Source organism: Euprymna scolopes, chromosome 6 (assembly GCF_053919585.1).
Source record: "Euprymna scolopes isolate OS-2025 chromosome 6, ASM5391958v1, whole genome shotgun sequence".
Taxonomy (NCBI): domain Eukaryota; kingdom Metazoa; phylum Mollusca; class Cephalopoda; order Sepiida; family Sepiolidae; genus Euprymna; species Euprymna scolopes.
The window spans coordinates 157,747,635-157,775,117 of record NC_136487.1 but is presented as its reverse complement, the minus strand read 5'-3'; the positions used below and the strand labels follow the sequence as shown (position 1 = coordinate 157,775,117).

At 31.3% G+C, this 27,483-nt stretch overlaps 1 protein-coding gene across 8 annotated transcripts in view; it reads left to right on the top strand.

The window, feature by feature from the left end:
• The window catches only part of LOC145278079 (uncharacterized), a 220,741-nt gene that overhangs the window by 50,082 nt on the left and 143,176 nt on the right, over positions 1-27,483 (top strand). For all 8 annotated transcript variants that reach the window (XM_080130342.1, XM_080130343.1, XM_080130341.1 and 5 more), the window contains 5 exons: positions 1,961-2,097; positions 5,846-5,910; positions 8,912-9,043; positions 20,461-20,580; positions 23,597-23,662. In XM_080130342.1, the coding sequence (XP_079986468.1) occupies positions 1,961-2,097; positions 5,846-5,910; positions 8,912-9,043; positions 20,461-20,580; positions 23,597-23,662 (520 nt within the window). The remainder of the gene's footprint in view (positions 1-1,960; positions 2,098-5,845; positions 5,911-8,911; positions 9,044-20,460; positions 20,581-23,596; positions 23,663-27,483) is intronic.

The following is a 27,483-nucleotide window of genomic DNA, read 5'->3' as shown; positions in this document are numbered from 1 at the left end:
TATAGGAGCCTATTTGTGACCAGACACACACACAGACGTTCAGCTTTATATTACATATATATACACTAGTCTGGGTGCTGGCTTTGCTCGGGTGTTTGGAGGTGTGTGTTGAGCAATAAAAAAAAAAGTGTTAGTAGGTAGGCAGGTTCGAACCCATACCATGAAGGAGAAAAAGAACATGAAAAAAAAAACGTGACGTCTTTGCTGTTGCGTCCATCGCCAAACCATAAGTTACGGACATTTAAATTAAGGTTAGTCAATCGGAAAGAGGGGATGACTTTTGAAAAAATCGACCCCTTCCTGTAGAAAAGTGCCCAGTTGAGGGTGTAGGAATTATTGTTTTTTTTAGCCAATTCTTCGATATTTGTCGTCTGAAGGGTCGAGCTTCAAAACAATCCTGACCTCGTGCAAATCTGTCGCCTCTGTCGAAAGTTTTAGGCAGACATACATGCATTTAAACAGACAGGTGAGATTTATATTATAGAAGATGACATATATATAATGACAATGACAGGAAAAGAATTATGTGAATTAGGCTCTATTCAATAAAAATGAGCTTTCAGGAAAATGTTAACCATCTTCAGATTTGTAAACGCCACAAGAAAAAAAATGTCATTATTATTTTACAGACGTAAAATTAAAATAAAATTAGTGAAAAAGAAAGAAGAAAAATATAAATAAAAAACAATACATATTTAGGAGCAGTATTATGAAAAACAAAATAACAGTAACAAAAAAATAGCACTCATAAATATGGATAATAATTATGAAGACCTCCAGTTTGACAATTTCTTGATTCGTCTTCTGAAACTCGGTAAAAAATATAAAATATAAATGTTAACATTTGTTTGACCTTTATTAATACTATCCAGGTATTAATGTTTTTTAAATTATTTTTGTTTCTCTCACTCTTAGTGATTTTATAATAGCTGTTTTACTGTTGCTTTCCGCATGCACGCACGCACGCACACACACACGTTTATATGTAATTTAACTACTTGGGACAATGATTTTACGTATGAATACATAACAAAGTACTTAATTAGATAGCTCAATAATGCAACACTAGAGCTAAATTTTTTTCTTTAAAGATACCACGTTAATAGGAGTAGACACCCAATTATTTACTAATTTTCAGAAACTTTCTACCTATTTCTATTAACGTGGTATCTTTAAAGGAAAGTATACACACACACATGGTATTTTTTTCTTCCCCACGAAAGCAAAATGTGACACAACGAGAAAGAGAAAACACGCTGTAATGGTTGTGTGTGCATGTGCTGTGAATTGTGAAGTAGGAGTACGAACAATTCCATAACAGAAATACGTTGTCAGCATCGGTCTGGCTCGTCGCTAAGCAACGACCTGGAAAAATGGCTGGTCATTTTAATTTGCATACATACAATAATACATAGCTATTATCAATTACCAATACTTGTAGAAAACATTTCGATGCAAAACCTACCCTAAAACACTGCCAGACACACCAAGTACTTTTGTGTGAAATTTCATAAAAATCGGTCCAGCCGTTTTTGAGTCTATAACGAATGAACTCACACGCACAGAGACTAAGTTGCATTTATATAATATATATATATATATATATATATATATATATATAAACACAAAGAATTCAGTATAACCTACAAACTAGAAATTCCAACAATTTATTATTCAACAAGGAATATAAAAAAAATTTTTAATTTTAAAATTTGTTGTATTTATCTCGCGTTATAAATTACAATTTCTAATTTGCAGTTTATATTGGATTCTTTATATCAATGCTCTATCTTGAATACTGAGGTTTTTTATCTGGCTATTATCGTCATATAAATATTAACATTAATATTTACACTTGCTTTAAGTTTATTATTCAATTTGTAAACTTGAAAAAAATTGTTTTGACTTTTTTTTTTTTAATTATATAACTGCTTTCATTTGAAATATTTTATGTTTTCAGCCAAGATCAACATGAAAATATTTATTATTTCAATTTTGCCAATGGAGACAGTGTTTGGGACCATCCATGTGATGAACACTACAAGAAATTGGTACAAAGTGAACGAAAAAAATGGCGTTTTATGAAAGAATCTCAAGGCAAGAAAATCTTTTTCAATGATTATTTTTTACTATTGCATTTTATTTTCATTTCAGTTTTTAATGATCTTTAAAAAGTTTCTAAATTATATTTGATCACTGTATTCTTATTCTTATAAGAACGTACATAGAAATGTTAAGTTGGGGCAAAAATAATATCGTTTTTTAACGTTCATAGAAATATTTCTAAGATTTTATAAATTACTTGTGTTGATTGATGATCTTTTAAACTACCGCATTTCAAGTGAAAACATTTTGTCATGCTGAAATTGGTAGTTGTAAAGATATAGTCGACAAATCTATTTTTTTTTAAATGTTGTTTTAAGCAAAAACAATGTTACTTACTTGTCATGCAGAAAATAGTAATATATCCAAAAATCACAAAGTCATTGACTAGATATTTATTTGTAGTAAAAAATAATTTTTTCAAAAAATCCTTATTCCACAGCGTTTCAAAGAATGCTTTTCTCTCTTCTGAGAAAAGAAAGATATTAGCAAATTATTAATGTAGCCGAGCTCAGAATTTGCTGGTTATGGCATTAAATGAAATGGCACTTTATGATGGTTAGTCATAAATTGCAAAAAAGTGTGTTTGTGTCAGTTAAAAACATGTGAAAATAGGGAGAAAAGGGAGAAAGTTTGTCAAGGGTCAAATATAACGTTTGCTGTTACCATTTGATGCCTGACCAACTATGGGAGCAGTTCAGTTGGTTACATTTAAGTGACTGAATATTTGCAGCATTCTTGGCGACTGCAAGAGGAATTTTATATTTCTTTAAGCTACATTGAATTTATTTTTCAATCAGATTATTTCTTGCTCTGCAATTACTTTTCCAATCGAATTATTATTCACTCACTTCTACGTTCCACTGACTTTGAACTTTTGATTATTTGTTTTTTAAAAATTTCTTTCATTTTTTGGATTTACCATTGAGTGAGTCTACATGCACTCTGGGCCTTCTACTCCCGGTTTGTTTTTTTTCCCCCCCATTTTCTCCCTATTTTCACGTGTTTTTAACTGACATGAACACTTTTTTGCATTTTATGACTAACCATCATAAAGTGCTGTTTTATTTAATGCCATAACCACCAAATTCTTAGCTCGGCTATAATAATAATTTGCTAATTTCTTTCTTTTCTCTGAAGAGAAAAATAACATTCTTTGAAACTCTGTAGAATAAGAATTTTTTTTTTTAAGTATTCTGTCGAACAATAAATTTATTTGTAAATTTTAATTTACAGTCTTGATTTTTTTTTTTCCTTATGACAAGCTCTACTCCCTATTGTGTTTGTATTGAGCTTTTTTATTTAGTTGTATCTGGTAAACATTTCATCCCCATTGCCTTGATTTATTTATTTATATATATATATATATATATATATATATATATATATATATATATATATATATATTCACATATATATATATTCACATTAAAACACAAAAAATATATTACAAATATTGTACTGGTATTTTATTTCTTCAAATGAATCATCCCGATGAAGTCTAGAAATAATAACGAAACATTGATAAACATATAATTCTGGTTTGTTTCTTTTTCATCTTTCCATCATGTTGGAATATTATTTCCATAACTTTCAATTCTCACCACATTAATTTATTCTACTGTAACAAAATGTATCTGAACTTTAAATTGAATGAAAACATATATATATATATATATATATATATATATATATATATATATATATAAACCATAATCTGTAATAAGATTCATCATTTATTATAAAAACATCAAACTATTACAAGTTATTACAAAATACTATTATTACAAAAATATCAGACAGAACAAATTATGAAGAACCAAAGCAATATATCAGTTTCCATAATGTATTTTCAACAACAAAATAATAATAATAAAACTAATTTTTACATCGGTTTCTGTATCAAAACACTTTCCCAAACACCTACCTTCCATATCTATAACACAAGCTCCATTTGTCAACACCTAAGAAAACAAAATTGTGCCTTTCTCAATAATGACATATCCTATAAGTATCAACCCTTTATTTGATGCAATCCTCTATTTATATGAGAGTCAAAGGTGCCGCTCAGAGCATGATTTCCTGCCTTGCCAAAGTACAAAATTGATGACAAAATTAGAAAATTCTATTAAGTGAGGCGGTGTGATCTCTATTTCTTACAACCACTTTTTCAGAGAAGAGACATAAGAATATGTTTTTTTTTAATGAATATATAGAAAAAATTTTCCTGATTAATAAGGTTTCATATGATTATTAAAATTCAGAGGATACAAATATACATTTTATTAGACAAATGACAAAAAAATGTTGGTTAAAAGTGAATAGTAATATATTTGTGAAATAGGAAAAATTTGAGTGCTTATATTGTATTGGGCACAAATGAAAATTGCTGTTGCAAAATAAATTAATAGGTAAATGTTTTAATATAACTTAAAAAAAAATTTTTTGAAAAGGGAAGGGTAAAAATTGTAAAATTTAAAAAATAAAAATCAGTTTTATTGTATTTTGCTGATCTGCCATTGATAAGAACGGAAATCCCATAAAGCAAGAGGAGATAAATCAGTCTGTCATTTAACCAAGTAGTAATGAATAGCAAAATAGTAAAACTTTATTTTTAAGCTTCAACTCTCTGATTTTTCATAATTTTTGGCGAAAATACTTATTTTTACATGATACATAAGTATAGCAAAGAGATTTTTTTTTTCTACTTGGAATACAATTTTCACTTGTATCTAATCTCCTATATAATAAAATGACTGCAGAAATTCTCCTTGGCTTGCAACAATAGATGCCAAATACAAATTCAGTACATCTTCCCTAATAGGCACTATCTTATTTAGCTTTCAACCTCCATTTTTAAACATATTCAGTTGTAATATTAAAATGCTACATTTCATCCTACGAGCAACACCATCACAATCACATCTTCAGAGGAAGGAGTAACTATTTTTCTCTCTAAATATTTAGTCCTCCCACTCCTACTAGTTGTCACCGGGACCAATTCTACTTTTTTCAATGATAATGTGATTACACCACCTGTAACTGGTTATTACATACATAGATATAACATAATCTTTCCATTTTTCAACTCATAAATAATAAAGTCTCCCTTACTTAATTCCACCCATTTTGATTGGTTGAGCTTTGAAAATTCTTATATTCCAGATTATAATTCTCCCCTTTATAAATGAACAGTTGCTAAAATTGAAATATGGCATCACTAAGAGATGTACCATTTGGCCTGGCGATGCATCTGATACAAAAAACACATCTTCTGTTCTTAAAAAAAATGCCATAAACATTATTAAATATAATTATACCATAATGTATTCTTATTTTTCCCCTGTTCAAAACAATATGCATGTTTATTTTTACTTTTTTTCATCATAACTACGATGACGATTTCTACATCAAAAACAAACTTATAGAAATGTTACCCAGATTTGAAGCATTACATATATTCTGAAATTTCAGAATTACATATATAAATATGTTTTGCAGGCTAGAAACAACACATTTTTTTTTACTTCCACCGGGCAACGTCAGTATACTAGTTCTGCTAATATTATATAAACTCCAAATTTTCTTTTGCATCTAAAAGCTATAGATTTTTTATATAAAATTATATTTTGTAAAAACTTGTAAACTATTTCAATTGATTTTGTAGAATCTTAATTTTAAATTCGCTTCATAACACTTTTCTTTTTGTTTGTAAATTTCTATAAAAATGTTTTTTTTACAGGAGAATCCCAAAAGATAAAGCCTACCGATGAAAAGAAAGATAAAATGGAAAAATCCGAAAACAACGTTTGTAATCTTTTTGTAATGTTGTCTTTTCTATCTCTGTATAATTTCAAAGTAATTGTTGGTTGAGAGGACGGGCTGAATTATACTACAGTTTCTGATTGGTCTAGCTGGATCATGTGTTGAGAGAGAGAGAGAGGCTTATTTGAAATAATCAATGATTTATTAATTGGTGTTTAGCATTGATGTCCTACAAAGTGCAGGGTTTCTGGCCAACTTGTAAAAATAAATAGTAATCGGAATTTCTCAGGATTCTGACACGGTAAGCAACTAGGCTGGATAGATTAGTTTAAAGAATTAAATAAATTCATGTTATGCATATTTTACTTCTTTTTTTTTTTTTTAATTGCTCCAGACAAAGCATGAAGCCACTTGATGTAAAACGCTAAAAAAAATACTACTTCAAAGTCAAAAACAATAAGTGTGTGATAGATAAATTCTGACCATGAAAACAGCAATTCTTCCCTTTTTTTTTTCAGAAACCTCACTTTTAAGCTGTGAGGACTAAATACAGGAAGCGAGAGTTTTGAGGTTAAAGCCGTCATGCCTCACTACTGTATGTACACGTGCTGCAGTCACAACTCGCAACTCCCAAAAAAACTTGTCTCTTCTCTGAAAACAGGCTTTTTATGCAACCCAGGATATTATAATATTATCTTATTCGCTAAAAACTTGTCTCTTCTCTTAAAACAGGCTTTTTATGCAACTCAGGATATTATAATATTATCTTATTTGCATATGAGTAACAAGATTTCATGTTCTCAGCTTCACATAAAGCACCCGTCTAGCTACAACTACTATAAACAATTTCCTTTACTCTAAATTTGCCTAAATCTAAATGCAAATTCCATGAACAAAGTTTCTTTCATAGAATTGCCCGCCTTTCGAATTCTGCTCCTCTGGCTTGCTTACCAGCTGACTACAACATGGTCATCTTCAAGTCCAATGTGAACAAGTACTTGTTGAGCCTTTGAATAATTAAGTTCTGCCCAATTTCCACCATTAACGATCACTCTATTGTTTTTGGTGACAACCGTACACTCATTAACATTTATCCTCAAGTGGCCTCCAGGCCTTTATAAGTGGTGACACACTTGTAGAAAAAAATTTTTTTAATTATATTATCAGGCATGTCATTTGCGTTTCTTTCCAGAAATTTTAGGTAAGTTCTTTCCACACTCCTATTACATTTTTGATTTTCTGCTCAGCGAATGGGACAACAATGACAAACAAGATGTGGTCCCATGGTCTCTTCTAATTAATGATTATCTTCTCATGTTAAGACTGGATTTCTTGTCTGCTTAACCATGTTCAATTATCCAGCCAAATAGACAACAGAAACCAGAAGTCAAAAGGAGCGGACATTTTTGACTATAACAAAAAATATTATTCAAGTTTTATTTATTTATTTTTAACAAAAGTTAATTTTAAAAATATTTACAAAAAAATGTACATGCATAGCTTTAATTACTTTTTTGTTTATTTTGTTGTTTTTTTAAAAGATATTTGATATAAAATACATTGTAAAACATGTAAGAAATAATTCACATTCTCACATTTATTTAAATTGAATCTAAAAATTACCTTTGATTTATTTTATGTTATGCAAATTTTGTTGCACTTAATAAAACTAAATTCATTTTTTAGCAATTAATGATATAAATATATAATTTTCAACTAAAATGTTTAAAAAGTGCAACAAAATCTACATAACATAAAATAAATCCAAGATAATTTTTAGAATCAATTTTAATTAAATTTTCATATCTTGTGCAAGGACCCATGGTGTAGTGGTTATATTACTTGGTAAAATCAATTGTAAAAATATTTCCCTGAAGGTTGACGGTTCAATCCTCAGTGTGTGCAACCAAAAAATTCAATTGAAGATTATTTAGGACTTCTATCCAGTTATGGCTGATAGAACAAGAGCATGTTACCCCATGAAGTAAATAAAGGGTTCCGTTCAAAATTCCATTCAAATTTCTGAGTGCAACAGAAACATTCCAGAGTTTGACAAGATGTACCTGAAGAAGGTCAGCGGTTACATCGACCGAAATGTTGTGAAAATGACACTCCAGATAAGAGCATTAGTCCGATGAATCTAAATAATTTATGTGATTTTTAAAATATGATTTTTTTTTCTGTCACAGTTATATACATCATACAGATTTTTCTTTATTTTTTTTTAATGGAAGTTGAATTCCACACACACACCTTATTTTAATAGTCCAAGATGTATTGACACTAAAATAATTTAATATTCAGTATATACTAGAATTTGAGTCTGTAGGACCTATGATTCTAGTTTATTAAAAATGGAGGAAGTGGCAATATAAACTTTTGAAGAAATACCAAAACTATCATTTGTCCTTTGATATTATCCATTTTCAAGAAATAAATACTTTTGCTTCTTGTCCAGAATTCGTTATACATTAAAAATAAAAACTGAAGAAAAATTTGTAGGATGTACATACCCATGACAAAACAAAAATACCAAATTCCAAAAATTACATAAATTGATCAAATAACTTTATTTTTAAATAAGAAAATCAAACTTTATGACTGAGAAGTAAATGTCTTGCGTCTCCATTTTGAAAAAAAAAATTGCAGAAAAAGGCAAGGGAGATAACTGAAGACTAATTCATATTTACTAGATTTGTTATAATGCTTATGAATTCCCATTAATTATGTAAAAATGATTTTATTTATAAAAATAAAATTACGTGATCAATTTACATTATTTTTGGAATATAATTTTTCGTTTAATCAGATGTGTACATCATGCAGATATTTTTTTAATTTTGTTTTTTAATATATAGGGGAATTCTGGACAAAAACCATACTTTTTTTATATAAAAATAGTATTATCAACCAATATCAAGGTTAAATTATATACTTAATAATATATATGTATCTAACAAATATTAACTCAATGAGTCATGTTTGGTTAAGCTTTAAAATTCATAGATGTGAATTGATTTGTTGAAATATATTTACATTGCAGGAATTCAGAAGCGGAGGACCAAATGCCAACTATAGTGTCAGCACACCATCGATGAATAAAGGCAGACTCACACTTGCCCCAATGCAGTCAAGAAGCCAATTGCCACCACTTAGAGGTTCAAATGCCCCAAATGTAAGTACATTTACAAATTTTAAACAAAAATTATTTTATTTGATTTTTAATTACTTTGATTTGATTTTTAATTACTTAAAAATTAAAATAGTCCAGTGTGTGAAATAAAAAACGAACTATTATTTTCAAAAAAGATAGTTCAGTGGATAGACTCGGAAAATGCATCTTCAGCATGCACCAGATTCCATTGTCAATGCTGTCTTAAGCATTAATGGTTCAGAGGCAATCAACATATCTCCTTACTAAAGTGATCCCACAGAAGCTGATCAAATTCCTGTTTGTAATCTGATAGCAGTGTCTAATGTCTTTCTGTAGACTAAAACTGGCAGCTAAAAAATATTTGAAATTGCCGTTAAAATTGATTTTGTATGAACATAACTTATGCAAAATCCAATGCAACTGTTTCTAGTATAAATACTTTTCACTTCATAAGTTTTCCATGTTATATTACTCTAAATCTGTCGGTCTGTTTGTTTCACTTTTACTCGGAAACTACTGGGCTGACCTGGCTGCAATTTTGTATGAACCTTTGTTATAAGGTGTAGCGAACTAAGTATTATGGTATTCGATGCCCAGTTAGAGATTAATAGGGATTAGTGGGACCTGTGGAAATTCTATGGGGACTCCTTCATATGATATTGTAGCTCTTTTGTTAAAACTGCAAAAGTATTTAACTAAGCTAGCACGAACACCCGGCAAAGCCCGGTCATAAAGTATGCTTAAATATGATATTTTAATTCTTTCAGATTTTGTATATATATTGTATATAGTTAATGTTCTATTGATTTTTATATATTATATATTACGGGTGTTTGTAGGTGTGTGTTGTGGGGGGGGGTGATCAAAACAACCCTGTTAAAAAAAAAACATTGGCCGAGTGTTTGGAGGTGTAAAAGAAAAAAAAGTTTTAGTAGGAAAGTAGGCTTGAAACCCGAACCTTTGACGTGGAGATGGAAATGAAATGGAAAAAAAACCCTGGGACCTAGCCATCTCGGCCACGAGAGAAGAGTAATGAAAAACCTCTTAATTTAACGTTTATAAAATGAAATTAACAGGTGCGAGAACCTTAAGTCGCGTGATGTTTGACCTTGAAACATGACGCAGCTGCAAGCCAGTTTTCGCTTGTTTTATACTGACAAGTGAAAGATACATGGGCCGCTCTAAAAATCTGGAAAAAATAACGCATGAAAGTCGGGAAAATTAAATAGACAGGCGACCCCCATTCGTAAATCATATATATTATCATTTAGACACGATATAAAAAGTTTTAAGAAGGAATGAGCCGACCAAAAAGTCCAGCGAAAAAAGCCTTTTACAGACATGCACAAAAGGTGAACACACATACATACATACACACATTTTCGCTTTTATATATATAGATAAAGTTGTGATTTCAAAAATATATATATATATATATCCATATGACTTGGGTGCATTAGTTTGATTCAAAACCGAAATAAAAACTTATGAAAAAAAAATTGAGTTCCTTCAGTCATAATCGAAACTGAAACCAAAATTTATGAAGAATTCTTGATAAAATTATTTATAAAAAAATAATAGATTACTGGAGTGCCATCAGATATAACCGAAACTAAAACTTATGAAGAATTCTTGGTAAAATTATTTGACAAGAAATGGAAGTACATAACAATTAAACAACACGGATATAAGCGTGACACAGAAAATAACACATGCTATCGTATTAATATATAGATCAGTCACCACACTAGCACATTTATTCTCACTTTTTCTCAGAAACTACTGAGTCAATCTGGCTAAAATTTTGTATAGATCTTTGATAAAGTACAGCAAACTAAGTATTATGGTATCTATTCAATGCACAGTTAGAGATTAATAGGGATTAATATTTTAATGCAAAAATGAGCACAAATTTAACCATATTCAACCATCAATTTGGTACAAATCACTCCTTCTAAGTCAACAGACCATAACTTTTTCCCGTTTCTAATGGACTAAAAAGTCTAGTAGCTCGTAAAACACAGCATACTAACCATCATAAGTATTGAATTGTTAATGCGTGACTATTTTGTTTCTTTTAGGAAATGACCGTAAGTAATTTCAATGATATATCTGGGTTATTAATCGGGTTGTTGTTGCATCCATTGGTCATCTGTCTAATGTTCGTCTGCTATAATGACTAATCACTAATGTTGGGACGGGTAATTCAGAAATCTGAAAACTCAGAATTGGAAAATTTTGTGCCTAATTTCCAATACCAAAAACGATTCTTTTAATTTTTTTTTTTTTTCAACTTCTTTCCCATTGCTAGTGTTAATGATAAAATTATAACTATTTATTGATTTTAAAATTAAAATTATAAATATTTATTGATTTTAAACTGCCAACAAAACTAAAATCTATATATCCTCCTACCCCACGAGTGTATTTCTTACGTGTACAAAAATATGCACATATTATATTGGTTTTACAGTAGTCCGAAAATAAAAACATTAAAACAACTTCATAATTAAGTATTTAGAAGATTAAAAAAAATCGGAATCGGTAATGGTATCAAAAATGGGGAAAAATTTTGGAATCGTCCCATCACTACTAATCACATTTTCTTTATGGGATTACCAATCATCATGATTTACTTCTCTTTGGACTATTGTCATCACTAATGTCGATATTTGTATTGTGACTATTTTGGCTCTCCAGCCCTAAAGCTTATCATTCATTTATAATAATGATTGGTACTTATGCAGTATAAGGACCATGCTATTTTCAAAATTGTCTGAGAGGTTTACAAAAAAAAATGGAGAGTGCTGAATGAAAATTTTGTGTTTATTTTGTTTGTTTTTTATTTTAAATGGAAATAATATTATTTCTGTCAATACAAAGCTAAATGAATTAAATTAAAAATTAATTGAAAAATGAAAACGTGTTCTTGAATAATTATTGGACAATTCTTATGAAACCTTTAGAAAATAAAATTTCCAACCAAGAAAAAAAACATTCATTGTAAGGTAAGTTTCATTTAGTTTTGAATACTGATAGTTTTTTTATTTGGTTTATCTTTTTGATAATTTTTATGATTTTTTTTTTTTTCTTCAAATTTAGAATTTTATATAATAAACTAATGATAGATAACCAACATCTGACAGCAAACAAATTTTTTTCTTATTTTTTTCAAATCAAGATAAATATACAGATGTTTTTTAAATAAGAAACAAATGATTTCCATTATTTTTGTATTAGGGTTAAAGCGATCAGCATTTAGGCACTTTCCACAATTTTCTGTAAGCTGCCTGGACAATTCCGACATGGTCAATAAGAACCGTTTAATAATTTTCCGCTTTCTTCGTATGATTAATAGAACAAGAGAAAACTGTTTCCTTATTTTGTCGTTTAGTCCTCACTTTCCAAGGCCCTGAGACCACTCGAGGATAAGGGTTAAGAGTGTACAGTAGAGTCAATTGGACAATATAGTAATCGTTAGTAATGGAAATTCAGTAAATTTGTTAACTTTAGTGGAATGGCTCATCAAACACTTGTTTAAATTGGACTTGAAGACAACCATATTGTAGTCAGCTGGAAAGCAAGAAAACGGAAGACAGTTCCACAGGCGTGCACTTCTAAGAAAGAAGCTTTCTTCATGGAATGTTTAGGCACAGATAAAGAGTGGGGGAAACTATTGATAGTGTTTTCAGCTAGGCAAGTGTTTCTTGTGAAAGTTTGGTGAGGGGTACCATAGATTGAAGCTCAGTCGAGCACTTGCCATGAAAATAACAATAAAGCAAAGACAAACTCGCAACATCTCTTATGTGAGATAGAGGTTGCAGTCTATTTTGAACTCTAAGTCTATTTTGAACTCTATCAAGGCAAGACAAGTTCTTTTTAGCAGCTCTTGCCCAGATGTAGTAACAGTACTCCATCCTTGAATGCACTTATATAGATAGGGAATTGCATCAGCAGTGAGATATCTGTTTCTGACAAAGGGGGAAGATATGCTGTTTTCTGAGTTGGTTATTTTAAGTGGGTGGTATGTAGATATTTTCAATCCTCTCGTTTATATTCATCATCATTCAACTGTCATTCTGTTTCATTAATCCTTGAACGATTTTTTAACCTTGATAAATGATGATTTATTATTAAAAACAAAATTGTTTTTGAAATGAAATGCTTATGAACCATCCTTGGAGTAACTCACAGAAGAAACATTGCTCGATTGTTATTTTCATGGCATTTGTTTGACTGAGTTTCAATCTATGGTCTCCCTCTGCAAAACATTAACAACAAACACTCATTTAGTTACAACCATTGTCAACAATTTTCCCCTAGTTGTGACTAAAACTAAATGCAAATTCCATGAACAAAGTTTATTTCCTAGAATTGTTCGCCTATGAAACTCTATACTACTGGACTGCTTTTCAGATTACTACAATATGATCATTTTCAGGTTAAAGTGTATACAAATTATTGTTGAGCCATCAGCTTAAATAAGTAAATTCCACCCAATTTCCACCATTATTGATCATTGTGGTGCTGTTCCACTGACCGCTTGACACTTCTTAACCCTTATCACCGAGTGGCCTTTGGGCCTTGATAACCAGTGACTCTCTTGTAAAAACAATTTAAAAAAAAAAAAAAAAAACTCTGCAAAATAAATGGAGAAATGTAGATATCAGAAATAAGCTAACATTAACAAAGCCATGAACGTTTTTTTTTTTTTTTTTTTTTTTTTTTTTAAATTAAAAAAAAAAATTTTCAAATGACATTGTTTGGACATATTTTCTGGTTACCAGACTCCAGCTATGCGAAAAAATTTCCTTGAAAAAAGATGAAGAGGATGACCATGAGAGAAAGGAGCTGACCAGATTATATGAAGCAGTATTCACCCTAGGTTGCTTGAATCGGCTTCCTATCAAATTCACAGGCAGTAGAGCATCGTAGACAGTGCAGGAGGACTTACTAAGTTAGAAACTGTTTTTCCATATTTTTGAACTGGTCTCGTTAATAATTAACACGAGTCACTTGTACTTCAAATATATAGTTCTTTATTTTATCCTATACCCTAGGTATATTCTCTAGACATAGAGGGATACTACTATTCGCTAATTTAAAGACTACGTTTCACATGTCCATGTCCTTCATTTCTGAACTGAATCGCCCAGCTCCTAGCATACTAATCGATTATGTGTTTCTTTACTTCCACTTATCGCTTTTGAACATTTGATCTCTTCTCATTTTACTGAGGTACAATGAGGAAAGAGGAAAAGGCTGGTTACTTTTAATGCATCTAAAACCAAGCTTCTATCTTTACATCATCAACGCTCTGATCCCCATCTGGCATCAATTGAAATGAATGGCTCTCGTCTTGGGGAGGCCTCATGTTTTGAGAAGCTTCTGGGCTTGACCTTTACTCCTGATCTTAAATGGAACACATACATTAAATCCGTTGCCAAGGCCGCTGGAAAAATGGTGGGATCCTTCTATCGATCCAGTAGATATCTCACTGCTGATGCAATTCTCTATCTATATAAGAGCCAGGTATGTCCAAGGATGGAGTACTGTTGCCACATTTGGGCAGGAGCTGCTAGAAAGAACTTATCCTGCCTTGATAGGGTTCAAAATAGACCTCATAGCCTTGTGGGGGATGTCCTTTTCTCTTCCCTGCAACCTCTTTCTCACAGAAGAGATGTTGCGAGTTTGTCTCTGCTTTATCGTTATTTTCATGGCAGGTGCTCGGCTGTGCTCCATTCTATGGTCCCACCTCGCCAAACTTTCACAAGAAACACCCGTCTAGCAGAAAACATTATCACTAATTTCCCCCACTCTTTATCTGACGTAGATTCCATGAGCAAAGCTTCTTTCTTAGAACTGCACACCTATGGAATTGTCTTCCGTTTTTCTGCTTTCCAGCTGACTACAATATGATTGTCTTCAAGTCTAATGTAAGCAAGTTTTTGATGAGCGGTTCCATATAAGTTAACAAATTTACCGAATCTCCATTACTAATGGTTACTATATTGTCCAATTTCTACTGTACCCTCTTTAACCCTTATCCTCGAGTGGCCTCTTGGCCTTGATAAGTGGTGATGCCTATGTAAAAAAAAAAAAATAAAGGAAAAGGTTGTTTCCGATATGCATGTTTATTAATTTAAAATTAAACATCAAAATCATGGAATTAAATCGTTCATAAAAATCAGATTATCAAATGAGCAGACGAAGAAGCCCAGATAGCAGATCATCCGAAATATAGTCAAAATTCAAAAATCAGTGTTTGTGAGGATAATAGTCCAAAGAAAAAGTATTATAAACAACTAAAAATATCTTCGGCTTGAGCTTTCTACTTACAAAACCGAGGTGGGGGGGGGGGTGAATGGAAAATAATAAGTTACTTACACTTTCACAATTTGTTTTAAATCGGGTACTTCTACATTATTTAGATAAGATTTTGTTTCAGATAAAAAAAAAACAATTGTTTCAACTGATCTTTTTTGTCAATTCTAATAAGTTACAATGGTAGCTTCCAAATTATGCAGTCGAAAGTACCTGAATATTACTGAATTAAAAAAGCAACTTTAATCGTGTTAGCAGGGGAAAAATTGCCACCATCTTTGTTTAATTTGAACAAAAAATTATCTCCCCTGTTGAACTCTCTTGTGTTTTACAATTGTTTTCATAAAATTCTATTTTTTTATTTTCTTTAATAAAAACTGTTCTACCTCATAAATTTTCATAATGTTTGGATATAATCATCTTAAAAATACAAGGAATACGTAGATACCATTGTTTTCATGCGAAATTCAGTTTTAGGGTTTCCAAAAATTTCGTCTCAATTCTGTAGAATAGTTTTTAATTTGAAAATTGTGGGTTTTTTTTTTTTTTTTTTTTTTTTCAGTCATATAAATTTGAATTAGAATTTTCTATTCTAATGATGTCGTGCCACAAGGAAACAAAAAAGAAAAGCATAAACTGATTTCATGGCTGACAAAGACGTACGAGGTGCCTTCAATAAGTTTCCAGACATTTTTCGTATGGATGCTTTTATTGATAGTACACACATGAAACTCTAGCTCCCTTCGAAGTAATCTCCTCCAGCTGCAATGCACTTGTTGTACTGTTCAAACAACTTCTGGAAGGCCCCATGGAAGTCCTCTTGTGTGAGCATGTCAATGACCCTCGTCACAGCCTCATTCATCTCTTCAATTGTCTCATAACGACAGCCTCTAAGGTTAGGGAATAACCAAAAGTCACAGGGAGCAAGTTTTGGACTATAGAGAGGGTGAGAACTGTCTTGATGCCCATCTTAGTCAAATAGTCTGTGGTCTTCTCTGAGCACCCTTGGGACAAACTTCACACAAATCTTCCACATCTTCAGTTCCTCATGAATAATTGTGTAAACAGTTCCATAAAAATTGGTCAGTCATCTCATAAGACATATAGCAGTAGCATACTGAATTTTCAAGAGTCTACGACAATTTTAAATGACTGTACAAAAAAAAAATCTGGAAACTTATTGAAGGTACATCATATATTGTTGAAAATAAGTTGATTTTTAAATTTTAAATATTTATTTTTTAAAATAAATCCTGGCTTAACTCGCCAATTTTAAACTGTCTTTATTCTTCACACCAATTGTCTTAAGATTGCCAATATATTAATACCATAGTAAATGAAATATATGAAATTTGTAGCAAATATAAGATGTCTGTCCCACAAAGTTTTTTTTTTTTTTTTTTTTTTTTTTAATGCCACCTGTGGTTGTTAAAGTTTAGAAAAGTTGAAGAGATTGTGTGGTTTCAACAAGCAACTCCTCAAACTTAAAATGACTCTTTGAAATTGCTTTTTAACTACAATCTGATTATTTTCAAGTCCAACATAAACAAGTTCTTGATGAACCGCTCCCCCCCCTAAGTAATCCAATTTACACAAAATTCACACTACTTATGTTTACTACACTATAATCACATTGACTAACATATACCCATTAACCCTTATCTTATAGCAGTCTCCAGGCCTTGATAAGTGGTGATTTCTGTGTGTAAAAAAAAAAAAAAAAAAAAAGACACACTTTGGGGTAAATTTTTACTCTAACAGCAACTCAACATCCGGGTTTTCTGGATATTAAGACGTTTTTTTTTCCTATGTATTACTTAATGTCAGTGGAATTCGCCATTCTTAACATGGGGAGGAGAAGGGGTGTTGTAATGTAACCCGACGTGTGTGTGTGTGTGGCTCCTCAACAATCGCAGGCTCCCAACGTCGTGTACCGTGGATTTTTCGTTCGACTGTTCTTCTTATGGCCGGATCATCCTTTTCCCATTGGTGACTGTCGATGAGAACACACGTGGTTCACAAAATAGGAATATGAACAAAGAAAGGAAAAACACAAACGCCAGTGTTCACATATAAATTAACTGTTGGACGTGTGAGTGTGTGTGTGTCTTCCCCCCGTTCTATCGATGTTATATTTGTCTATCTCTGTTTCACAATCAACTCCAAAATTGTCCGCGTCTCTAGTTCACAGTCAACTCTATAACTGTTCAACTATCACTGTCCAACTTCCAACCGCTGTCTAGCGAATTTAGATCTCAACTGTCACTGTCCAATTTCCATCCGCTGCAACGGGCATCTAACTGTCAACTGACTGTTCAACTTCCATCCGCTCTCGAGCGCATCTCGATCTCAACTGTCTGTCTCCTCTGTCTTGGTCTGTCAGGTCGCCCACCCCACCCTGGCTACCGGAAGCTGCCCTTCCCTATTTTATCAGTAGGTTTCTATTGTTATGGTTGATTGTAGGATATTTCCGATTTCTTTGTTTACTCTAAGCTATTTCCTATCTCTTTGTCTATTGTAGGATATTTCCGATTTCTTTGCTTACTCTAAGCCATTTCCTATCCTTTTGTCTATTGTAGGATATTTCCGATTTCTTTGTCTATTCCCCCCCCCTCTAAGCACTTAGTGGCTCAAATCCACCCCAGGGCCACTTTATAGTATCACAGTGACACGCATGTGCATTAGTACTTGTTCAATTGGGAAAAAGCATGGCACCAGTGAAAACAAGGGATCACATTGGATAATAAAGGTTTCAATATCCAGATAATTACTTGTCTGTTCCAAATTTAAATGTGATATTCATTTTCGGCATAATTGAAAAAGTCGTCAGTTTAATGATGAATGCTGAGTTGCTGTTAAAATGTAGAACTAGATTGAAAATTACCGTATAATTTCAAGAATACCTTAAAAAAAAAAAAAAATGAAAAGTGTTATTTTGTTTCATTATCTTTATCTGCTTTTTTATGCTTGCCAACTTAATTTGATATCATTTGCTTTGAGCCTAACATTAAATAGTAAAAGTAATATTTTAACTTATATTTTCTGTTGTCTTAAAATGTCACTTTTTTTTTCTTTTTTTTTTAAATGTTGCCAAGTTCATTGTCTTTATCAATAACATTCCACAGAAAAAAATGGCAATATCGTTATAACAAATTTGCTGGAAGATACTTTACTTTTATTTTTGTTTCATGAAAGACAAACAAATTGAAATGAATGTTGTTTAACTGAAAACAATGATAACAATGGAATTGATTTATTTTATTTTTGTGTGTGAAATTTAAATTTATAGTGCTTATTTAAAATTACACTTAAAAACAAAAATATAGAAAAATATTTTATGATGTATGTAATCACCACAGAACAAAGATGACATATTCCAAAAAACATAATTTGGTCAAGTTTTTTTATAAGAAAATTAAATTTTATGAGGAAGCGAGGAGGAGACCATATTGTTTTAAATTTTACCGAAATTCAAGGGCATTCGACTACAGACATTTTTTTTTATTATTATTCAAAATAATTAAAAAATTTTAATTGCTAAAACTTGTAAAATGTGATTTTCCAATTAAAAAACTACTTGATCAATTTTTCTGTAATTTTGTAATCAAATGTAATTCTAAATAAGCAATTTTTTTTATTTAGCCATTAAATTAATTGAATGAAATGGGTTCAAAGTAAAACTTAATTTTCAAACATTTAAACTGTCTGGCAAAAATGAAACTTTATTAGCAAAAACAGTGTTATGGTTCATTTGAGATGAGAAGGAAAAGGAGAAACAAAATAGAAATTTCCAGAAAAACATGTTGTCTAATGAAAGATATTTTGTCTACAAAAGAAGAAAAACTCCAAAATTCTTGTTTTAAACAAGAATTTGTGATTTTGTCTTTTTGAAGAGGCATTATTAAAAAAAATTGTTTTGCTGGAAGATAAAATGAATTTAATAACAAAATGAAATTGAAATTAAAAATGTCTAAATAAAAAATATATTAAAAAAATAGTTGATTCACTTCAGTTTTTTTTCTTTTTTCTATTAAAAATGCTATAGACAGAGTATTCAATAATATACATGTTTTAAAATGGCTATTATATAATCTTTTACTTCCATATTTTTTAATGGATTTTTGTGAAGTTTAATTGAATTATTTACGTTATGGTTTGACTATTACATCCATTGAATAATAGTGTTTAAAATTATAACATGCATTACAAAAGTTGAATCACCACATGCAGACAATTTGTTCTTTGACAATTTTATTATATATATAAAGATTAATAACAAATGTTGCAAGGGAGGTATATCTCTGTTCATTTTCGAGTAGACATACTCTCTGAAAAAAAAAAGAAGAAATTTTACCTATTGGTATTTTGGCATACCAGTCTATCATCCTAACTTCCTGTTTAGAAGTATTTGAACAGTCAATGGGTCAAATTCTGTTTCCATTATTTTACCTTTGACAAGTTCAAATAAAAAAGTTTTGATAAAATTGTAGAAATCCTAAATTTGATTTATTAGATACTAGCAGGGATGCCCGGTATAGCCCAGTCGTAAAATAATGCTCTGGCGAACTGCAGACACTTGTGCCCCCACGACATAGACACCTTCGACAAACCCGACAGGCAGCTAAATCCCACCCCCACACAGTAGAGATCCCTAGATGTAAAAGATCTTTCTACTCCAGTAGTTTCTTCCCCAGAACCGCTAGACTCTGGAATTCCATTCCAGGTCCCTGCTTTCCCAACTGTACTGACATGCAGAAGTTCAAGTGTAATGTGAACCGACATCTTGCTGCCCAAATCCCAACATAGTGCCCCAGTAGTTGTTGCCCCTGATAGTAGCCCCCTACACCAAAGTGGCAATGTGCCTTGTTTGGGGTGAAAATGTAATAAAAAAAAATTTTTTTAAAAAAGCTGCTTTCCTGTAAAATGCTGGAAGATGCTGACGCAATCTTGGGTCAGGTTCTGGATTGGTACCAGTTTTTTTTTTTGTTTTTTTTTTAAATGTTGCTTATTGACCGAAAATTATTAAAAACAAACTAAATCATAAATACAATATTTGCCATATTTTATATTCTGAATCAAATTTGAAATGTCTCGCATGCACTTCTGTTTTATAGATGAAGTCAAGTTTAAACACAACTGCATCATCAACTAAGACTGCAGCATCTCGCAGTATGAATATGACAAGCAGCATGAGTGTACCTGTTTATTCTACCGAATTTGATGATGAAGTAGAGGTTTGTACATCTTTGTTTTTCATAATTTGCCGACATAGTGATATAGGACAAGGAGAAAGAAGCAACCTTTGTAGAAGTTTCTCGATTGATGCTGGGTTAAACAGAGCTAAGAGGAAAAAATAAAGTATTAAGGTCATGTGTATGACATGAAAAGAAACTGGAATTTGTAGGAAGATCTCCATCATTCCAGTAATTATAGGAACAGTCGGAGTATTAAAAAGAATTTCAAAAACTATTTGGCAAGTATATCCGGTGAACCAAGTGCGATAGAGATACAAATAAAAAGACAGAATCTTAAAAATAACTTTCGGCTGGAATGTCTGAGATAGCAGGTGACAGTCTGGTATCAAAATATGACGCCCCATCCCTAACTAGAACTTTTGCTTTTATTAAGAAACAGAAAAAAATAAAATATGACGACTTTGTTTTTAAGGTAAAATATTAAAGATTTTAAACTTGTTGATGATTTTGTTTTACTATGAACAAAAACTCCGTACAGATAAAACTCACAAGCACGACTAAATAAAGAAAATTCTGTATGATTCATGCATTCGGAATGTAAAGAAAATATCATATACCAAAAATCAAGTAAATTGATCAAATAGTTTTATTTTTTATAAATAAAATAATTTTTAAGTGATTAATTTGAATTCATGAGCATTGCAACAAAAATCTTGCTAGTTTAATTTATGTTGAGTTATCTCCCTTGTTTTCTGGAGATTGTTTTCAAAACGATGTCATGAGACAGTCACTCCTCAGTTAGCTATAAAATTTGATTTTAGTAATTTTATTTAAAAAGAAAAATTTTCATGGCTAAATGACAATCCATTTCTCAATGCTATTTTGCAGAACAAGGGAGATGATTCCAAATAATTCAAACGTTTGTGAAATTTTAGAAAGCCATTCTTAACATGACAAAAAACTCAAATGCACTTAAATATTATTTTCTTTCCAAAAATAAAAAATACTTGATTAATTTACATGATTTTTGGTGCCTATTTTCTTTCTATTATAGGTATGAACTTAAAAAAAAAAATTGTTTTTACTTGGTGGGGGTTATAGATAAGTGTCTGTTATTCTTTTGTGAATATGATTTTTTTTTTTTTCCAGTTTTTACTTGAGTCACCACTTATCAAGGCCCAAAGGCCACTCGAAGATAAGGATTAATGAATGTGAGGTGGTAGTGTAGTAATCGTTAATGGTGTAAATTGGGTATAATTTGATTATTTATGGGAACGGCTTAACAAGAGGTTGTTTACATTGGATTTGAAGGCTACCATATTGTATTTAACTGGGAAGCAGACCAGCAGAACAATTTTCCACAGGCAGGCAATACTGGAAAAGAAGCTTTGTTCATAAGATCTGTGTTTAGATTTAGGCACAGTTAGAGTGTATATAGTGGTTGTAGTTAGTCGAGTTGTTTTTTTTTGTTTTTGTTTTTTTAAAGTTTGGCAAAGGGGAACTATAGATTTCAGTCAAGCACTTGCCATGAAAATAACAAAAGAGCAGAGACAAGATCGCAACATCTCTTCTTTTGGAAAGAGGTTGGAGGGAAGAGAAAAAGGCATCACTTAATAGATTTCATTTTAATCTCACAGTGTGATAATTGGCTCAACTTTCTTTTATCACCACAAACAAGATGTATTGATGCTTGAATATGAGGCTACTAATTGGAATCATGTCTACAGGGAACTATGTGGGGAGTTGAGCTGCAAGATGTCTGTTAGCATTACATTTAAGCTTCTGTATGTTAGTACAGGCAGGGAAGCAAGAAACAGAGGGAATTCCAAATTTTAGCAATCCGAGAGAAGAAACTATGAAGCATCTACGGACCTTTACATTGAAGGGGTGGGATTTTGCTGGGCACATTTAATTAAAGTACTTGTAAAATAAGCACAGAGATGCAACATTTCATCAATGGGATAATGGTTGGAGCTTGACTGATAGTGTGAGACCTATTAGATTCGAGACTTTTTTTTTCAACTCTATCTAAAAGGGAGAGATTAATGGTAGATACACCTGCCCAGATATGGTAACAATACTTCATGTATGGGTAAATGGTGGCTTTTTAGAGATATAAGGCTCTCAGCTATGAGTAAATTTCTAACATGGTAGAGGGAGCCCACCTTCTTTGCAACAGCGTTGGGAGTGTCCTCAATTTGTTCTAATTCGTGTTGCCTGTGAATGTTCAGCTGAGGAGTTTGAATGATTAGCTCTGATGTAGGATATAATACTATATCTCTACTATTATATAAAAGGAACTTTGTGTATGTCCGAGTTCGTTCGCTACAGGCTCCTAAACGGTTGGGCCAATTTTTTTTTTATTTCATACAAATGTACTTTATATGCCTGGCAGTGTTCTTAGATAGGTTTTGTAGCGAAATGTCTTTGATAATCACAAAAATCTGATGAAAAGAGGAACAAGCAATTTTTGACTAAAGTTAATGCCTCATACAGCTTAACCTCACAAGTACATTTGAGAAGTTTTATTACCACACAAGCAGAAAAGCTCAGCATATAAAATCAATAGTAGGTTCTTTGATATGACAGAAGCATGTTCAAAATGAATGTTTCTGTTTAGAGCACAATTAAATCATGATACTTGATATTTGCATTTTAAATTAATTCAAGCCATTATATAAAATAATTTTATAAAATCAACAGTAGTTTCTCTACAGTGCAATGTAGATTACAATATATTGATTGTTTTGTGGACTAAGTAACTGTGGGGAGGATTGGAAAATGAATGATTTTACTGATTTCGATGGCAATAAAATATGGGAGGGTGAAACATTCTTTTGTCCTCATTTATTCCTGGGCAATGTCGGTTCTCTCTGCTAGAAAACTTTATAAATATACAGATTAATGAAAAATCTTTTTGCAAAAAGAAAAAAAAAGAAAAATGAAACCGAGATTAAATTTTTTTGTTTTATTTTCGCTCTTGTTCAAATAATTTATAAAATGAAATAAAAATGTTTTTACTACTAAAGAGAAAAAAAAACTTTTTTCTTTTCAGGCCTATTCAAATACTAAATTTAATGCAAATGCTGAAAGTCAAGACATGTCTGCACTGAAATTTAAGGTCAGTTCCTCCTTGTAAATATTTTGGATTATTTGAATTTATAATATTATTACTAATAATGAAATCCAATAATCATGGCTCTGCAATATTATTCTTATGACATTTGTTGTCAAATATAACTGTTCAATATATTTTGATTACTTGTATCATAACTGGTTCTATAAAATCAGGCTGTCTGAGGATACAGATTTTCTGACCTAAAATGTACCAAACATTGATATTGTTTGTATTCCTTTCCTTTTGTAAAACTCAATCATGTTCTGCAAAAATAAAAATAATTTTCTTCTGCAAAACATAAGAACTTTATCCAAAAATTATTGGATTTGGCATTAAATAACCCAAAAATGGTTAATGTTGTAAAACGAATGAATGAATATTTGAATAGAAAAGAAATTGAAAAATAAAATTTCTCCCCAAAACTATGAATTCAAAATTAAAGACTGCCCCCTCCCCCCAAAAAATGTTGATATGCTATAAAACAACCAAGCTATTATTATACTAAAGTTAAACTTATTGTTTTCAAGTTTGTTTTTTTTTTCAATATTTTTTAAGTCTACACATTACATGGTAAAATATGCTTTAATTCTGAGATTGAGTTATGTTTGAAAAAATTTTGTTTGGATTGTTCAAATTAGCTGTAGTTTGTAATTAACTGAAAAAAAGTCACCAATCTTTGTCTTAAGTATAATTTTTTTTTTTTGTTTTGTTTTTGTGTCTTCTCTCACTGCATTTATTTTAAACATTCTCTAATATTTTTTTATGTCTCTGTGAGCATTTAAAAAACAGTAATATTTTTTTTTATGTTGCCATCAAATTTATCATGAATTCTAATAGTTTTAAACCTAGTTTTGTCCAGATGTGTAGTATTGCCGCTTTCATTATTGCCTAACGACGTTGATGTCTAACATATGTGATCTTTCTTTAAGAAGTCTTATTCTTCGTTGTTCATCTATCTATAATTTTTCCTCAATATGTAGTCAGCCATGCTCAACTTTTCAATATTTCTCATGGTGTTATTAGATCAGATAGTCTGAATATATTGGTTTCCTGACTTCAATGCACCAAACATTGATGTTATTTATTTTGTTTTTTTTCTTTCCCTTTGCAAAACTCAAAATAAACACGAATTTTCCTTTACAAAACAACCAAACTAGACACCATAAATTAATACTTGATGCATAAAATCTTTTACCAAAATGACCAGATTTGGCATTAAATAGACTGAGAAATGTTGATCTATATATCTATCAAAGTGAGAATGTGTGTGTGTGTGGGTGTGTGAGGACACTTCTCAACCTATATACTCAACAAATTTTTGATCTACAAACTTAAAATTTTGTATATAGGGTATTCAGACATGTGGAATCGTTCATATGACAGATTACTTATGTTAAGAATAAGTAGGTTTGGAAACACTTTTTAAAGATTGTATCAAGCTGGCTTAATGGCTATTGTACTTGACTCACCGTCTTTAGGTTTTGATCTCAGTTTGAGTATATTTTTTTTTAACTTTCAAGAAATGAACTGTTTAGAAAGAACATAATACTTTCATGCACATGTCTCAGTTTCTTTTACTTCATTTTTTTTTTTAAAGGAATTTAACGTTTAATACCTATGGTATTTCTGTTTATAATAAATAAGAAATCTGCATTAATTAAAATATAATATTTATGCATATTTTAAGACCAGGCAATGCCGGGCGGCCTGCTAGTATATCTATAAAACATCCAATCTTTCCATACCTCCACATTTTACACAATTTCTAATAGTTTTACTTTTAATGAGTGGCATGTCTCACCTTTGTACATTTTTTCCATGTTTATATTGAAACGATTGGTACTTGTACAGTTTAGTAAAAACATAAAAAAAAATGAAAATATCGAAAAAGGTTATATTGTACGAATCCGTTATGGAACGAAGTTCTCCGAAATAAAAAAAAATTTCACTTAATTTCACCAAGTAGTTCTTTCTTTTTTTACAGCGAAAAAAACAGTTTGTTATGATACCGAGCAAAAGGTTCGATTTTTAGGAAGAAAAGCTAGAATTAAAGATGGAGAGGGAGTATCGGCGCTTTACATGGAGTTATCTCCCCGTGGCGTGTTCAACAAATTTCACAATGGCTGACTTCAATGCGCTCTCATAAGAACGTGTTTTTCTGCTGTAAAAAAAAAAACTACTTGATCAAATTAAATGAAAATGTTTTTTTTTTGAGATCTTTAGTCGAAAACAGATACGTACAATATAACCTTTTTTTTTATATTTTCATTTTTTAATGTCTTGACTAAACTGTACAAGTACCAAACGATTATATAGTTTTTGGTCAAGATGTTATTCTGTCTCTATCCAATGTTGCCTTCATTTACTCCTTACTGACTGTTTGCTTTTCAACTTTTCACCGTCCACCTCTCCAAATGCTCTATTCTTAACTCTTTCTTAACTTGTAATGAGCCCTGCTCGATTTAAACCCCAAATATAGTGAGCCTGTATGAAATGAGAAATCCCAGTAAAAAATGGAAAACTGGGCAGGAAAAACAAAGATCCATCCTGGCAAACCCTGAAAAGGACCAGAAAGTGTAAGTTCTTCCTACACAGGAGGAGAACCAAGAAAGAGTATTTCAAAACTCGCATACAATCTTCACCATCTCACCTGGTGTTACCAGATCAGGCTGTCTGAAGATATTGGCTTTCCGAGACGAAGTGCACCTAACATTGATGCTTTTTTGTTTTCCTACTTCCTTTTGTGAAACTTAATCATGTTCTGCAAAACCTAAAACAAAAACAACAACCCACCTACTTCAAAACTCGCATTATAATCTTCATCTCGCACATTCATTCATGCAGTGTGTTATAAGCACTGAGAAAAGTTCAAGCAAAAACAGTAACAAATTGGCACCTCCTCACATGCACTAACAGATCAATCTTTTTCACACACCCAATCTAAAATTCTTTTCTCTAATTTTTCACACCCACATAACATAGCAATTCTAGTACAAAGAGCTAATATTTCATGTCCAGGTGTTTTATTCAGTATTCTTGTATCACTAAGGGAAATGGTGGTTCTGTTTACTTTCTATAATTTTGAATGATTTCTGTATTAAAATAATAAAATTAATCGTAAATTTCTTTTTTAGAAGAAAAATATTTATCAATAATAAATATTGACAAAATAGACTTGGATATGTGTCTGAATTTTTTTTTACATAGGAATGAATAATATGTATTATTTGGAATTCTTCAAACTATTGTTCTCATCTTAAATGTTATCTTCATGCAAGAACCTATGGCGAAATAGATAAATTACTAAGTAAAATTTAGCTTTAAGTAACACTCTTTGGGAGGTTGAGCAGACACAAAGGGAAAATGAATGAACATGTATCTAAGGCAATGACTGAAACCTCCAGCCATATTGTAGAATGGAGACATAAATGGATGGTAACATTCAATGCTGCAAAAACTCAGCTGCTTATCTTCACCAAATACAAGAAAACCTTCTCATCCACCAATTGCCATGACTGATAATCCGCTACCTGAAAGTTCTTTGTTCAAACTCTTTGGCTTAACATTCACAGGCAACATGAATTGGAACAAATTGAGGACATTGCCAAGGTTGCTGCGAAGAAGATGGGCTCTCTCTACCATGCTAAAAAATTACTTGCACTTTAGAGTATCCTATATCTTTACAAAGCCACCATTCACCCATGCCTGGAGAATTGTTGCTACATTTTGGCTGATGTATCTGCCACTAATCTCTCCCTTTTAGGCAGAAAAAAAGTCTAAACCTAATAGTTCCTGCACTATCAACCAAACTGCAGCCTCTGTCC